This window comes from Rhinopithecus bieti, unplaced genomic scaffold (genome assembly GCF_001698545.2).
Source record: "Rhinopithecus bieti isolate Rb0 unplaced genomic scaffold, ASM169854v2 scaffold_33446, whole genome shotgun sequence".
NCBI lineage: Eukaryota > Metazoa > Chordata > Mammalia > Primates > Cercopithecidae > Rhinopithecus > Rhinopithecus bieti.
The window spans coordinates 93,111-109,369 of record NW_016814242.1 but is presented as its reverse complement, the minus strand read 5'-3'; the positions used below and the strand labels follow the sequence as shown (position 1 = coordinate 109,369).

The following is a 16,259-nucleotide window of genomic DNA, read 5'->3' as shown; positions in this document are numbered from 1 at the left end:
TTTATCATTTTTTATTACGTCTATTTGATTCTTCTCTCTCTTCTTCTTTATTAGTTTTGCTAGCAGTCTATCAGTTTTGTTGATCTTTTCAAAAAACCAGCTCCTGGATTCATTGATTTTTTGAAGGGTTTTTTGTGTCTCTATCTCCTTCAGTTCTGCTCTGATCTTAGTTATGTCTTGCCTTCTGCTACCTTTTGAATGTGTTTGCTCTTGCTTCTCTAGTTCTTTTAATGGTGATGTTAGGGTGTCAATTTTAGATCTTTCCTGCTTTCTCTTGTGGGCATTTAGTGCTATAAATTTCCCTCTATACACTGCTTTAAATGTATCCCAGAGGCACATTGTATCTGCCACTTCTAATGGCATGGCCACCTCTTCTCGAGGCCTCAGGGATCTCATCTGTAAAATGGACAAGAGCCTGGACACCTTGCTTCCATCATAGGGTGGCTGTAGCGGCAGAAGCTCTAGGGAGCCTGGGGGGCAGGTGGGATTTGTGCTTGAGCCTTTGTCATTTGCTCCGTGAGGCATCCCGCCCCTCCATCTGGGCACCAGCCATGGTCCTTGCCCACCTCCTCATCTTGCAGAGACAAAGCAACCCATCCCAGGACCCATGGGTAAGAGGCTGGCAGGGCCAGGGTTTGTCTGAGATCATCAGCCTGTCAAGCCCACCCTGTTCTGGAGCCCTTTCTCAACCCTGGCTGAAGGACATGGGGAGTCCCGAGGAGGTGCAGCCTCGGGGTGAACTGGCTGGTCTGCCCTGTGCTGGGGCTAAGGATCAAGGCCCTGCCCTTTCCTGGGGAGACTGGAAGCCAGGGCCCCTCTACCATGGCCACCTGGAGCCTTTCTGAGCCTTCTGGAGCCCCAGCATGACAGGGAGAGTCAGTTATTCAATCAAGCAATTGAGGACCCTGCCCCTTTAAATTCTGTTAGTTTAAAGAGAAAATTAATGACTGGTCCCTGAGCAAAGCCCTATGAGGGAGGAAATTTCCCTGCATCCTGAGGACACCAGTCTAGCCTGTACAGATGCCCGGGGCTGCTCGCCACCGACCCTAGGCCTGCAGAATCGTCCATTTCTGCTTGTCCTTCAGGATGCAAGGAGGCCCAAAAGGAGCTTGGGATGACATGTGGTTGTGGCAACAAACTGTGCAGGTGGGTTAGACTTTCTACCTGGATGCCTGGGTGAAGGTCATCTTTGAATCCTGCAGGAAATGGCTTATTCATTCTTCTGGATTTTCCCACTTATCAGAGTCTCTGTTGACCTGCCAGTCCCAGTTTTTTTGCGTGCAGAAAATCTTATGTAGCAGGGCAGTCTGACAGCCCAGGATTCAGGATCTTTAGACATTAGCTTTAACTCCAAAGTCCATGCTCACAACATGGGCATCTATCCTGGCTAACCAAGCAGGGGACTGGGAGGCAAAGTGACCTGTCCCAAACTTTGCTGTGTGTCTGACCCTCTCGCTATTCAAAAGCATTAGCAAGAGGAGCTCAACTCCTTAAGCAGGCAGCTATTCTACTTGAAATGACTGTGAAGGCTTTACAATAGTCCCTGTGGATGAGGTCACTTGGCTGCGTGTTTGGTACTTGTATACAGCATGCAATCACTGCCGAGCACTGCCCTTGCTCCTGGCGTGGGTTTGTGTGTGATGATGCAGCCCTGCCCACACCATCCTGTCCTCTGACCGTGCCACTCAGAAAGGCACACTCAGCAAGCTTCCCACCTTCCTGTCCTTTTGACACACCCATTTGCAACAATTCCCCTACTGGGTTGATGCATCCAGAAATGAGCTTTCCAACTGCAAATTCTTTCTAGTGGGGTCTGACCCAGTTATGCTGTGGAATATCTTCCATCCTCTGTGGGCCTTGCCTTTTTGAGACACCCGGTGACCACCCCATGGATGAGGAGGGAGAGAGGGAAACATCTGCCTTGCTGGGTACCTTTCCTCTTTTCCAAATGTATTTTTGAGACAGAACTTGAATGCGACCTTTATGGGAAACATGTTTTATTTTTGCCATTTAGCTGTGAAATCATCAGGATTCAGACATAACATAGTGTAATTATTCTGCAAACACCCAGTGGACAGCTCCTGTGTCACCCATAGCACCCGAGGGTGGGCAAACTGGCTCATTTTGGCTCTTCCAAGAAGTGAATCCAACTGGTGACAGGGGACTCAGAGGCAACTTCTCTTCTCCTTTCCCACAGGGAGACATCTCCTGCTTCATTTTCCAGGGCAATGTAGGCTGAGCACATCCCAAAGTGCTCAGATAAGCTGCTCGGTGGCCACAGGCTTACCAGGGCCTGGGCCAGCCAAGGACCGAACCCAGGCTGTTGGAAGACAGCTTGGACTCCGTTTCACACAGGGCCAGTTTAGATGTATCACAACCACAGTGGGCAGAACAGCCTCTTAGAATGAGAGATTCTTGAGTGATCACTGGGAGCTTGTCCTAGAGAAAGACATGGAGGCCAAGGGTGAGTAAAGAAACTTCTTCCTTTGAGTGACCACAGAAGAGGGGCCCCATTCCAAAGATGCTGTTCTGGATCATTCCACAGTAGAGGAAGCACTGGCGCTTCCTGCTGGCAAGGCTGACAGACCCCAACATGCCCATGGCCCCTTAATGGATGTTCCTACTCCATTCTTCAAAATTGCTTAAAGGGCACCCCCGCACCTGTCCTGCCCCAAGCTTGAGTTCATATCATAGCCCATTTTAGCACCTCGAGCGCTGGCGCTGGAGTGGAGGGAAACTTGGGGAAGAGATGTTCCTCCCATCTCCAGGCAGGTTGGAAGGGCTGAGGCTGGGGGCTGCTATGGTAACAACAGCCCTGAACTCTGTCCCATGCAAGCTCCAGATGGTTGGCTTTGGACTTCTTCAGGAGAGTGGTTTTTCTCAAGTGCAGGGGGTTTGGATTAAAGTGACATTCGTGCATAGACACGTTTTCTACAATGATCAGTCAGCTGCCCTACCCAGGGGGTAAAGAGGCCTCAACTCTTCTTCCCTGCCTCCCTCCTTCTCTCTTGTCTCACAGACTACTTGCTAGTTTGCCTATTTTTTTTTCATAAAAATTCAGTCCAAGATACATAATTTAAAAATTCAAAGAGTGCTACAAGGCACGAAGGAAAATAGCAGCTTCTTGTCCCATTTCTATCCAAATTCCCCTCCCTAAACTCTTTCTTCTGATGTTTACCTCCGTATTTCTAGGTAATATGCCTATGCAGTTAATTCTTGATTTGTCAATTTTAAATGCCTATTGACTTCTTATGATGGAAGATGGGGCGAGGTTGCTTCTAGCCCCCTTTCATGTCTACAACTTCCCTCCTTCCATCCTTCTAATATATTTATGTCACATTTTTGTTAAATCAATATTCCATTTTTATTTTATTACAATTATATATGTACTGTTCACTGCTGAATGAAAAAATACTCTAGGATCACATTTTCTTTCTTCTGTAACTCTTTATTCTTCTAGGAGTTAATAACTACCTCATTTTTTTGTCTGCTTAGTTTAAGTCGTTATCCTAATTCTTCCAAAGCTCTCCAGCAGAATTTCAAAATCCCTCTGAACATTATTTTTTCTATAATTAAGCAATCTGATCAACGATTGCTCCCATTTTCCCCAAAGGCTGCCCTCCAGCTTCCCTTGGGATGGCTCACTCTCTTGTTCTGCTGCACAGCGCTGGTCCTTGGACTTCCCTGCCTCTGTCTAGTGTTGGATCTTCTGTTACCTGGATTCCAACTCTTCCTTCTCCTTGGTTTATTCCCTTGGAGTGTACATGTCGGTTTCCCATTGGATACATTTTTCTTCCAAAGCCAGCTCCAGAAGGCTGGACACCCTGGCATCTCAAGGTGCCTGGTAACCACCAGGTGTATGCTTGCCAATGGTGTTGAGCGTTTTCACATCACCAGAGGCACATCCAGACTCACAACTCTCAACTCACAAGTATAGGAGAGTTTAACTTAAACTCAGACAGTTCCATCTGCCCTGGGGTGTCAGTCTTCAACCCAGCATCTAGCCAGATCTCTCAAAAAGAATTTCTTTTGAAGAACAGAATGAGATGGGAGAGATGGATTTACTAGGCTAGAAGCAGACTCATCCTGCAGAAAATGGTTGTTGGTCATCAGTAAGACCAGGGCCACTATTGTCATATTTCACCTAAATCCTGCAGACTAGGAGAAGGTGTCCCTTTCCTCAAGAAACTGTATTTTTATACAGTGAGAAATTGTTATAAATACCAATTTTGTTAGAATAAGGCATTTTACTGGCATATTGACAGTAGATCAACACGGATGTAGACGACATTAGCTAGACAAACTCTCAGCAGGGTGTGATTTGCTGTGTATTAAACCTCTAGACTGTGAAATCAATTAAAATCAATACAGCCTCAAGTGTCCAAGAAGCACAGAGCAATGAACTAAGTATTAGCATTCTTTCAAGTATGAACTTCATATTTTAACATATTTTAATATAGGTATTGCCTGCAATGTGACAACAAGGCATAAACTTCGTTTAAAAGAAATATTTTTGATGGGAAGAGAGGAGGAGGAGTTCAGCCCAGTTGCATATACCTATAACCCAATCTGCTAGGTCAGAGGAGAGCAGATGGGTTGAAGATGAGAACAGAAGTATTCTCACAACGAAAGTATACCTCGACTTGCCCAGTGAGTCCAAGGGCAGATAAAAGACGTCTTGGACACAGTTTGTAGGGAGTGACCTGGAAAAAATGTAGACTGGTGATGGAGCTCCAAAAACCCTCATCTCTGGGAGAAGCTCGCTTAACTCAGGACAAAGCCTTTGCTTGCTCCAGTGACACTTTGTAACAGAGAGGATCAAGTGAGCAAGGAGAGGGACTCTCTGGATTGAATCCTGGCTAACAATAAAAGTCTCTTTGCTGACCTCCGAGTGTTGGAACTCCTAGAAGAAAGAAACTTTGTAATAGCAAAATAAGGGAATATTGGATAGAGTTGAAGTGACCAGGACACTTTCAACTTTTCAAAAAAGTGAGGGAAATTTTCAAATTTTTCAAAAAAGTGAGGGAAAAATAGGCCTTCATAAGATAATATGGGTCATGATGTGTTAGAGATAATAACAAGATAATATTAACTATCTGCCTCTCAGTACACCAAAGGGGAATAAAATAGACAATAGCTAAAAAAGCAGGAAGACTAGGGTGTAAACTAATAGTAACAAATGTTGGGATGAGAACAAAACAAAGGAAGGTATGAACCTGAAAGAACAATTTCTTTCAGTTATTTGGGAGAAAGTTACCAACTAGTTTCTCTTTGATAGGTGTTTCGCTTTGTGCTAAGGAAATAGCAACAAACAAGACATACCCAGGCTGATCGTCTAGCAGGGAATACTGACATCAAGCAAGTAATGAAAAATGTGTTAACTCAGCTAGCTACCAATAGAAGTGAACTTCCTCAACCTGGCAAATGGTATCTATGAAAAACGCACAGTGATCATCATATTTAATAGCAAAGAACTGGGTGTTTTCTCCCAAGATTAGGAACACAAGGTTGTCTGCTTTGTTCACTTCTATTTGGCATTGTATTAGAGGTTCTAGCCAGGACAATTAGGCAAGAAAAAGAAATAAAAGCTCTATATTGGAGTGGAAAATAAAACTATCTTTACTTGCAGATTACATGATTTTGAATATATAAAGTTCTAAGGAAGTTCTTTAAAATATTGGAACTAATAAACAAGTTTAGCAAGGTTGCAGGATGTAAGATCAATATAAAATCATTTTTATTGCTGTACACTTGCAATGAAAATCTGAAAATAATATTAACAATTTTATTTAAAATTGCATCCCAAACTACAATAGTTAGGAATAAATTTAACAAGGAAAGTGTAAGACTTCTACACTGAAAACTGTAAATCATTGCTCAAAAAAATTAAAGAAGATCTATAAAAATGAAGAGACACATGGAACAAAAGATTTTATATTGTGAAGATGGCAATATTCCCCAGATTGACCTTCAGATTTAATGTACTCTCTATCAAAATCCCAGAAACTGATACGTTGATTCTAAAATTTATATGTAAATGCAAGGAACCCAGAATAGCCAAAATAGTCTTGAAAAGTAAAATAAAGTTGGAAAACTCACACTTCCTGATTTCAGAACTTACGATAAAATTGTAGCAATCAACACAGTGTGATACTGGCATAAGATACACATATAAATCAATGGAACAGAAAGGAAAGTTCATAAATAAATTCTTATATTCAACTGATTTTTGAAAAGGGTTCCAAGACAAAGAAACAGGAGAATGAATAGTTTTTTTTCAGCAACTGGTGCTGGGACAAATGAATGAATGCAAAAGAATGAAATTAGAACCCTATTTCACACCATATAAAAAATGACCTCAAAATGGATTAAAGACCTAAATGTAAGAGCTAAACTATAAAACTTTTTGAAGAAAAACCAGAATAAATAGTTTGACCTTGGGTTGGGCAATGATTTCTCAGCTATACCACCACAAATATGTGACAAAAGAAAACAATAGATAAATTAGACTCCATCAAAATTAAAGACTCACATGCTACAGACGATAGTATCAAAAAACTGCAAAGACAACCTGCAGAAGGGGAGAAAACCTTTGCAAATCACGTATATAAGGAATTCGTGTCTACAATATACAAAGAACATCTACAACTCCTCAGTAGTAAAAATATAAATAACGCAGCTTAAAAATAGACAAAGAACTAAATGAACATTTCTCCAAAGATCTATAAATAATCCATAAGCACTGAAAAGATGCTCAAAATCATTAGTCATCATGAAAATGCAAATCAAAACCACAGTGAGATATCACTTCACACTGTCTAGGATTGCTATAAAAGACAATGACAAGGGTTGCTGAGGATGTGGAGAAACTGGAATTCTCATTTGCAGCTAGATGGTGGGAATGTAAAATGGTGTAGCTGCTTTGGAGAACAGTTTGGTGGTTCCTCAAAAAGTTACAAATAGAATTTCCATATGATCCAGCAGTTCCACTCATAACTACACACCCAATTGAAATAAAAACATATGTCCCCCCAAAAACCTGTGCACAAACATTCATAGCAGGATTATTAATAATAGGCAAAACTAGAAACAACCCACATGTCTATCAACTGAGGAATAGATGAAAAAATGGGGTATAGCCACAATGAAATATTATTTAGCACTTAAAAGGAATGAAGTACTGATACATGCTACAACATGGATGAATCCTGACAACATTATGCTAAGTGAAAGAAGCCAGTCATAGAGGACCACATGTTGTGTGAATCACTCATATGAAATGTCCAGAAAATAGGTAAACTTACAGATTCGGAAGATAGATCAGTGGTTGCCTCCGGCTAGAGGGTGGGACACAATTGGGAAGCAACTGCTGTGGGCATGCTAGATGGGCATGGGGTTTCTTTTTTGTGGTGATAAAAATGTTCTAACAATCATATTGTGGTGATTGTCGCACAACTCTGACTATGCTAAAAACCATTGAACTCTATACTTTAAATGAGCAAACTGTACAATGTGTGAATTATATCTGAATACATTTCTTTAAAAGAAGGAATGGGCTACAACCAAGTGTGTTGAATGTTATGACTGGGGAGGGGTGATGTGTGAGTGAATCATATTGGAACCCATAACATGGGAAACAACTGGGCTAAGGCATAAAGGATCAGGAGTTTGGTGACTGATAGCCAAGACAGAGCAGACAGTAAGGCCAAAGGCCTGAGGCTGGTAAAAGCATGGAAAATAGAAGGAAGTAAAGGTGTGATGGTGTAGTGGGAGTAGAGAGCAGGAAAAAGAGGCACGAGTTGTGGTTAGATGGTGGGCAGGGGCCAGAGGAGGCAGGCTCTTGTGGTCCATGTTAATGATGGCAGATTTTTCCTTTGAGCAATGGGAGGACATTGAAGGGTTTTTAAGCCTGGAGAATGTAATGATTGGATTTGAATTTTTAAAAGTGTAGTCCGGCTGCAGGAAATTGATTTGAGGGATACGAGTGGACATAGGAAAACCAGATAGGGAGGCCATGCCAAAGTCAGGGAGAAAGATGATGTCTAAGAAATCTCAACTGAAGCAGTTAGCAGGGAGAGTAGGAAGTGAGAATGTGTAGACGATGAGCTCTTCTGTGAAATTTGGTTGTAATGAGAGGAAAGAGGTGGAGTTCAGCTGGAAGAGGTAGGAGATAAAGAAATTTAAAAGATACACATTTTTAAATGGGAGTTAAATGACTCCAGAAGATAAAGACAGGTTTAGTATTCAGAAGACAGAAGAGAGAGAGAATTCATTCAATCAGGCCCTTGAGAAGGTGAAGGGTAATGAGAAACAGAATGTCCTTAAAGGGATGTGCCCTTTAACTTAACAGGAAGAAGGAGGGAAATAGTTACAGAGGAAGGTGGATTTGTAGATTTGGAGGCAGAATTTCTTCACCCTCCTGCCTCCAATTCTCTAAAGCAAACCACAAGCCAAGAGTGAGGGGATGTGCTTTAATGATGTGATGCCAGAGGGTGGTGATCAATGAGGAAGCTAGGGAAGCACTCCTGGGGGTGATGCTAGGCATTAATGAAAGAAACTGAAGTAAACACAACAATGCCTCTAATATTATACTTCCTTCTGACACATTTTTTAAAAATAGGAAGGGTGGAAAGATTAGTTAAGAGAGAACTGGGACCCTGTACAGGAGAAAAGATAATAAGAGAGAATCCAGTTGTTTTGAAAGTTTAAGCCTTTAGGCCCTGTATATCAAATTAGCTTAAATATACAATTGACAAATCATTTTTGATATTAGAAATCATGCAGATTGGAACAGGCACAATAAAACTGAAAATAATCAAATGTTCTGTTTTTAAAAAGGAGTGAAAGGATAACTCAGGGAAATATGGTTGGGTCAAATTAACTATGATCTCTGCAGTATTAATTTGCGATCATTAGAAAGCATCAAATGTTCATCAGGAAATATTTATGCTAAAACATTATTTATGGAGACAGTGTCTGTCTCTTGACTTCAAGGTACATGAATGGGAGATTAAATACTGTTTACAAAAACAATCGAGTTTTAGGTGATATTATCACAGGTCGGCTGCGTGGAGAACTGTATACTTCAAAGGTACATTGGCACATAGAGAATGGTCACCAGGAGGTCTGGATGAAAACCAACAGGAATAATTAAAGAAGATGGGCTTTGGGGCAAAACAGCAAAGGTATCCTCCTTTGTGGGTTGTGCATGTCCAGTATTTTTTTCTACAGTGGTCCAGAGAGTAGAGCCAGCAGCATGAGTAGAAAGTTTCAGGGAAGTAGATGATTGCCTCTAGCTAAGGAATACTTAAAACTTGGAGATGTCCAACAACGGGAACTACAACATCTTGAGCTGGCCAGTCCTAAAGGATTCTAGAGGACTGATGGGGCTTCTGCTACAGCAGGGTTGGGGTGTGGACTATATAACTCTAGGGTCTGTTCCATGAAAAAGAATGTAGAGGAAATGACATGGGTGTTAATTCTTCAGCACACTCATGCTAGAGGGATAAACACTGATGCCTACAGATATTCATCATCTGTCTAAAGCTGCACAGTGAGACAACGGTACAGCTGGGGCTAGAGCCCGCTCTTCTCTCCCCCAGGCCTGACCATTTCTACCATTTCTGTTACTCTACACCGTTCAATTTCCACCATGTCTCTTGCCTTTCCTGTGATGAGAGATCACTTTTTTCCTTTGGAACTTCAGTAAAGAATTCTAAACCCTCATTCATGCCTTTCAAGCCACGCCTTTCCATAAAGGTCCATTGGTCTACATTGTCGGCATGAAATCTGCAGCATTGGCCTTGAAACTCAAGGGCCTTGAGCAGCTAAGCCTTGGTTCACTTCGGTAAGGGTCTGTCATCCCTGGGGAGGCTGTCCCAAGGAAAGAGTCTTATATGCAGTTCCTGGAGGAGAAGGGGGACTCATGCTTCCAGGAGGGAAAGACTCCAAAGCTACCATGTCTTACCTGAGCCGTGGGGTCTGCTTTCCTCTTTGCTTCAGTTGTACATGACCAGGTTCATCCACTGAAAAATAAGCATCATCATTACAACAATTCTTTACACTTGTTAGCTTAATACAGACCAGGGCAAATGCCATCCGCCTCCCTTGAAAGACCTCAGTCCAGTCTCATCACCCCTTGCAGCTAATTCCAACCCAAGCTGGGTACAAGGTGGGGTTGTCTCACAGCACATCTTCTGCTACTCCCTGAATAACCAGGCAGTGAGACGTATATCTTAGGTCTACCAGTTGGCTGGTCAGGAGCCTCTAAAACTCAATGGGAGTAAGTTTAATGTACAGTGAGCTCAGCGGGCTGTCCTTCTGTTCCCTCCTGGATTTATGACTCCCACATAATCCTCTGCTTTATTAAGCTATTGGAAAAAAAATAAAATCTGTCTGCCAAGATCCTAAAGCAGCCTGGCGGCCAGCGATATATAAGGCAGTAATTGGAGGTTGAGGGGACAGCTTGGCTGGCCTTTGACAGACCGTTCAATATCCTCAGGGAAAAAAATGCCCCCTGGAATCAAGTCAGGGGAGGCAGCCTAGGACCGTGCCTGCCCCAGGGAGGGGAAGGTACCTCACCTCCGCTTCTGTCAGGTAGAGTCCTTTTCCATCCTTAGAGAGGTTGCGGAAAGTCTCTAGGAAAAGAAGGGAAGGTTTTGACTGACTGAGGAGGGAGGAATCCAGGCAGTTCAGGGGAGGCAGGCCTGGGCCCATAAGAAGCACAGGAGGTGATTCTGTAAAGCAACCCCTCCTGCTGCATGGGGTGTGCCTGTCACCTGTCCTCTTCTCTGTCCAGCCAAGCTCTGCACAGGGTGAGTGACTCAGGGCTCGCCACCTCAGAGGGACTCTGTGCCTGCTCCTCCCACCCGCCTCTCCCTCTCCCAGCTTCCTTGCACTCCCTGCCCCTGCATCCATCCACACTAGGCTGTGGGGGTGTGAGAGCTTGTTATTCTTTCAGTGATACAATCTGGGGACCTCCCTTGTGCAACCAACTGAGAACTGTGTGTGGGTTGAACCTTGGGCTTCTTTTTTACCCTCCCAGAGCCTTAGTCCCTCAATCTTTTCTGCCCAGCTCACAGCTGCAGGCTTTGTAGCGGTGCCTCACGGCAGGGTGGTGAGAGGATTATGAGTGGGGAGGGGTCTGGCCTCTCTCCCGCAATCACAGCCGCCCCACTCTGGCCCGGGTTTTCACACTAGATTTCATTAAAACCAAAGGGTCACGCTGCTAAAAGGTGTGGAAACTTCGGCCTGCACAGTTGGATTTCTGAAGCCTGGGGAGGGACCTCCTACACCCACTTATTCACTTGTGTGTGAAATTCCTTCAGCAAGGACCAAAATCCTTCATTACATAACTGAAGAGCAGGTTTCAATGATAAACACAACCTGGAGAGGGGGACAGCATGATTTCAGTTAACCTTGTTCCTGAGAGGGGCTGGGCAGGGTGATGAGGAAAAGAGACCCGGGATGGGGAACTACAGGGGAGAGGGGGGTGCAGAGGAAGCTGGTCATGCCATCTGCAGCCTTGGTTGGTGCCTCATGCAGGCTGCCAGCCCACCCTGCTGCTGAGGCCTCAGGCAGGCCTGGGGTGGGGTAAGGGGTGGCCGGTCCTCTCCTGTGTTCTCTGGTCACTGGCAAGGTCTCTGGGATGCCCCTCGATGACACTTACTTGCCATGGCTTCAAGCCGCATCAGGAAGCAGACCAGGCTGGGGAAGCTGACCCTGCCGACGCTGTCGCTGTACCTGAGGGTCACCAGACGCAGCAGCTCACGACTGACAAAGATCCCTCTGAGGAAGTCTGGGGCCACAGGTGAGCGAGTGAGTGAGAGGAGGCTAGGGCTGGGGGGTTTCCTCTGCTTCTTAGGGTCTGAGAGACCTGTTCAGAGGTCCCGGCAACCTCCCACCAACTCCTCCTCCCACTCGGCCCCCTCCCTTCAGTGTCTTCTCTTTCTCGTTGGTTACTGGGCCCCAGGAACCTAGTTCTGGAGTCTGGTCAGAGACCAGGTGAAGATACTGAAGACACTGCTCTGGGGACACATCAGTCTTTGCAATCATCTGATCATTCCCACGTAATGGGAGAGCTGCTGGGACACCTGGGGGTTGCTTCTAGCCCTGCCTGTCAAACTTCTCTCTGCTGATGACCTCGACAACCTTCCCCCGACCCATGACTGTAGGTAGGTTGTTTATGGATGCCGCTAGTGTAGGTGGGAGTGGCCCCTGGCATAAGGAGATGCAGTCCTAATTCCATCCAGGGAAAAGACTGACCCTTGGCGGGACAGCAGAACGCAGAAGGTGGCCTCAGGCAGGCAGGAGCTCAGTGCCTTGTCATCCTGTGCTTCTAGTTATAAGCTCCAGGGAGGCACCAACTTCACAGGGCCAAGTACATACTGGCGCACAGTCAGGCTTTGCAAGATTTAGAGAGCCAGTAGAACCCTGCAAACCAAACCATCCATCATGGGGACAAGCCTGGTGGCCCGTGAGCCTCTGGCAGCCAGAGACACACATGCTTTCTCTGGCAGAGTTAATAAAACATGAACTTGAATGCCTTTAGATAAGCCAGGTCCTCTCCTGCTTGCCACGTTCTCAGTCACCTGTTTTCTGACTGTGCGCTCCATCGCCCCTTTCACTTACCTGCCTGGCTGCTGAAGGCTTATTGAGTTGAATTCGAACAATTTTCTACTTTTTTCTCTTTTATTATTCTGGAGTCATGAGTGAGGTCTTTTTAAAAGATTTCATCTTTAATGGATTCTTAAAGTGTGGTCCCCAGACCAGGGGCATGAGCATCCCCTGGGAGTTTGTTAGAAATGCAAATTTCTGAGCCCCACCCAGACCTCCTGATCAGAGGTGCAGCAATCCGGGCTTTAACAAGCCCTGAAGGGGATTCGGAGGCAGCTCGGATTTGAGAGTCCCAGCTCTACGTTATGAAGCATTAAGGGGAGGATCCGGGCTACAGCTGGGGGCAGCAGCCTGATCTTTCTGCCCTGTCTCCAGGCCAGGAGCCATGGGAGGGAGGGAGGATGATGGAGACCCTCCTTCCGGTGTTAACCTGGGAAAATGTGATTTTACATTTTATTAAAGGAAGGTGACCATTTCCTTGTGCAACTTTTTTTGTGATCCATTTTCCCCATCGGGACGGTGGAGGTAATGATTCCTGCCCTTCCCAGTTCACAGGGTAGTCCAGACAGTCAAATGAGATGACGCTAACAGAAGTGCTTGGTGAACCATGGAGCACTTACGCACCCTAAGGTATTATTATCATTATCCCAGGGCTGAAAGCCTTTGCCTACTTGAAGCAGACAGATGCCATTTGATTTAATTTAGCCCCAAACTATGTGAAGAGAGAGCGTTCATCAGCCAGCCTGTGGGTATTTAACCCTGATGGCCCAGATACTGAGCTGGAAGCGCGTCTTCGAGGCGAACTCGATTCCTGGTAGGGTATCAATCGCGCGGCAGCTATTTTCTCACAATTAGAGCTGTGCGGGGGAGGAAAGGCATCTGGGAAAATTGACTGGCACGTAAGAACTCGGACAGGGGCAACTATGTCTGAGTCTGCAGCCCTGGAGGCCCCCCAGGGTCAGCGTGAACTGGGGAGGACACCAGATCTGCAGTGCTCCTCTCTGATTGCCTGGCATTGCTGTGCCAGGTTTGCCACTACGGGTGTGGGCATCACACCCACCCCCGGACCCCGGACACCACAGCTCCAAAGTCCCCATTGTACCTGTATTCTCTATGGCCTTCCACAAGTCCGAGCTCAGGAGGACTCCAGGGCTTGTCTGAACCTTCTGGAAAACATGCTAATAGGGGAAGAGAAGCAAGAAGTCTGTGAAGATGGGGAAGGTCCTGGATGCTCCTTTTCCATCCTGGGAAGTTGCTTCCCTAAACCTCAGAGGAAGGCACGGTCACAGCACTGAGGACTGGGAGGACAGAGTGGCCACACCTGGTGAACTGACCATCCTGGCTGCCTGCTGAGGGGCTGTGGCCGCTTCTCCTCACCCATGCTCCTTCCTCTTCTGTGCCCCCAGGCTGAGCCCTGACACATAAGGCAGTTTTCTGCTTTTGAGGGGAACATAGGGCTCTCTGGAGAGTTTGCGTAGCGTAGTGGTTAAGAGGAGCTCAGGCTTTACAACCAAACTGCTAGGGTTTAAATCGTGGATTATTTACCAGCTGTTTTACCTTTAGCCATAACTTAATCTTCCTAGGCCTCAGTTTCCTCATCTGTAGCATAGGGTTAATTACAGTGCCTACCTCATAGGTTCATGGCAGGGAGTAAATGACTAAATATTTATAAAGTGCTTGGGGGAGTGCTTTGCACATGAGTGAATGCTCTATAGAAAATATTGAAAGCAGGTTGGAATTGCATCCTGGAGCCCAGCACGGGGGCAGAAGGTGGCACCCGGAACATACCACTTTTGTATGAGGTGGCTCTTGCACCTACCCAGGCCTTTTCTACTTCTACTCAATTCTCCCTATAATCCTGGTCAACATCGTACTTCACAGATGAGGACACTGATGCTGAGGCAGGGAACGTTTTGCTTTGGATTAGGTGTGTAAGTGCTGCAGGACTGAACTCAGGACCCTAATTTGGGTCTATGCCTAGCTGTCCCCAGGAGCTACTCCAAAGCAAAGTACCCACACACAGGCATGTGACTGAGGCAACCGTGGGAGACAACTACCTTTACAAAATAGTAGCTGGACAGCTTTTGGGGGGCGTTATTCAGCTTTTGGTGAGTGCAAGGACAGACCTAGAATTATCTCAGGTATTCACTCGTTCATTTGGAATTCCTTCGGTCATTTATTCAGCATTTTGAACCCCTGCTGTGTTTTAGACACTATGGAGGTGCTGGGGAAAGATGGATATGAGGGAACCCTTGCCCTGGGGGACCCAGGGGAGTGGACATGCAGGCCGTCGCAGTGCCCTGCAATGAAATGAGAAACCAAGTGGCCCCTAGTTGGGGATCTGGGGATATATAATGAAGTAGCCACACAGGAATGCTTTTTTTTCCAGCCTTTAAACATGTTAGGAAAATATTTGGTGACATGGTTAGACATTTGATGTGTTTATGGGCATTTATTAGTTTTTAAAAACAGATTATATTTCTATTTGGCATGTGTGGGTATACATATTACAAAAAAAATTCTGAAGTATGTTCACTAGGTGTTAATAGTTTCCCTTTGGTTGGCAAGATCATGTTTTCTAAGTTTATTTTTGCCCATCTATATTTTCTGTTTTTCTACTCTGATAGGTATTGCGTTCCTAATAAGGAGATGTTATTTGTAAGTACAAGATAATAAGACAACACAGTGTGACTGGCCCTGACAGATGTGGGTTCAAGTGTTAGGGGCCAGAGGGGCCATGGGGGCCAGCAGAGTCCCCAGGGAAGGTTCTGCAGGGAAGGAGTGGTAGAGGTTGGACTCTCAGGGTAGGTGAGCACTGACCAGTCTGAGTGTGCAGGGAGGGGAGAGACGGGAGGGGCAGGGTGAAGGGGCACAGGTGTGATGTTTACAGGAAATAGTGAGTCTCCTTTAGACTTGTATTGGAGTCTACAGGAGAGAGTGGGATGAGTGGAAAGGGCTTCTCCTGGGCCCCAAATGGGGACCCACTTAGAGGGTCTTGTGTGCTACTCTGAGGGTTTAGACTTTGTCCTGGGAAAAATGGGGAGGCCACACAGGCCTCAGGCCACATCACTGTTTTCAACAGATCCTCTGGCAGATGGATTGGACGGGGATGAGATAAGCTAGCAGGTGTTGCAGTGGGTAGAGGGGCGGGGGGTGGGGGGATGCTAGCGGGCAGCTTTAGCTTACAGGGAGAGCATTCTCCTTCCACCTCCAACGCATCCCTCATTCCTCCAACGCATCCCTCATTCCGCCACCTAGCTGGGCATTGCGTTTGCCTTCTAGAGTTGCACTACATCTCCCCAAACAACATGCGAGCTCTCCTTGAGGGCAGGAGTGAGATTTCCTCCTCTTTCATACCCCTGAACCCTGGTGCAGGGTGAGACACCCAGTAAATCCTTGCTAACTGGACGGAATGAGCGTGCTAGTCACAGAGAATGTGCCCGTACCTGGCAGTGAACAAGGCGATTCCACAGTCGCGCATACTCCTCTTGGTCTAGCCGCCCATCCACTTTTAGCTAGGTACTGAGTTAAGCGTGAACCAGTCAGTGTACAAGGTGCAGAGGGGCTGCCGTCCTGCCAGTGAAGCCGGAGCAGGTCCATCCATCACTAGCAACACAGTTGGTTCATTGTCACCTAGATGTGGC

The 16,259-nt window shown here is 45.7% G+C and overlaps 1 protein-coding gene across 1 annotated transcript in view; it reads right to left on the bottom strand.

Annotated features, from left to right (window-relative positions):
- Window positions 1-1,980: 1,980 nt before the first annotated feature.
- The window catches only part of CAPN13 (calpain 13), an 86,441-nt gene continuing 72,162 nt past the window's right edge, over window positions 1,981-16,259 (bottom strand). The window contains exons 18-23 of the mRNA XM_017850059.1: window positions 16,062-16,130; window positions 13,718-13,793; window positions 11,669-11,797; window positions 10,582-10,637; window positions 9,968-10,025; window positions 1,981-2,439 (exon numbers count right to left, since the gene is read on the bottom strand). Coding sequence (XP_017705548.1) covers window positions 9,999-10,025; window positions 10,582-10,637; window positions 11,669-11,797; window positions 13,718-13,793; window positions 16,062-16,130 — 357 coding nt within the window. The 3' untranslated portion in view covers window positions 1,981-2,439; window positions 9,968-9,998. The remainder of the gene's footprint in view (window positions 2,440-9,967; window positions 10,026-10,581; window positions 10,638-11,668; window positions 11,798-13,717; window positions 13,794-16,061; window positions 16,131-16,259) is intronic.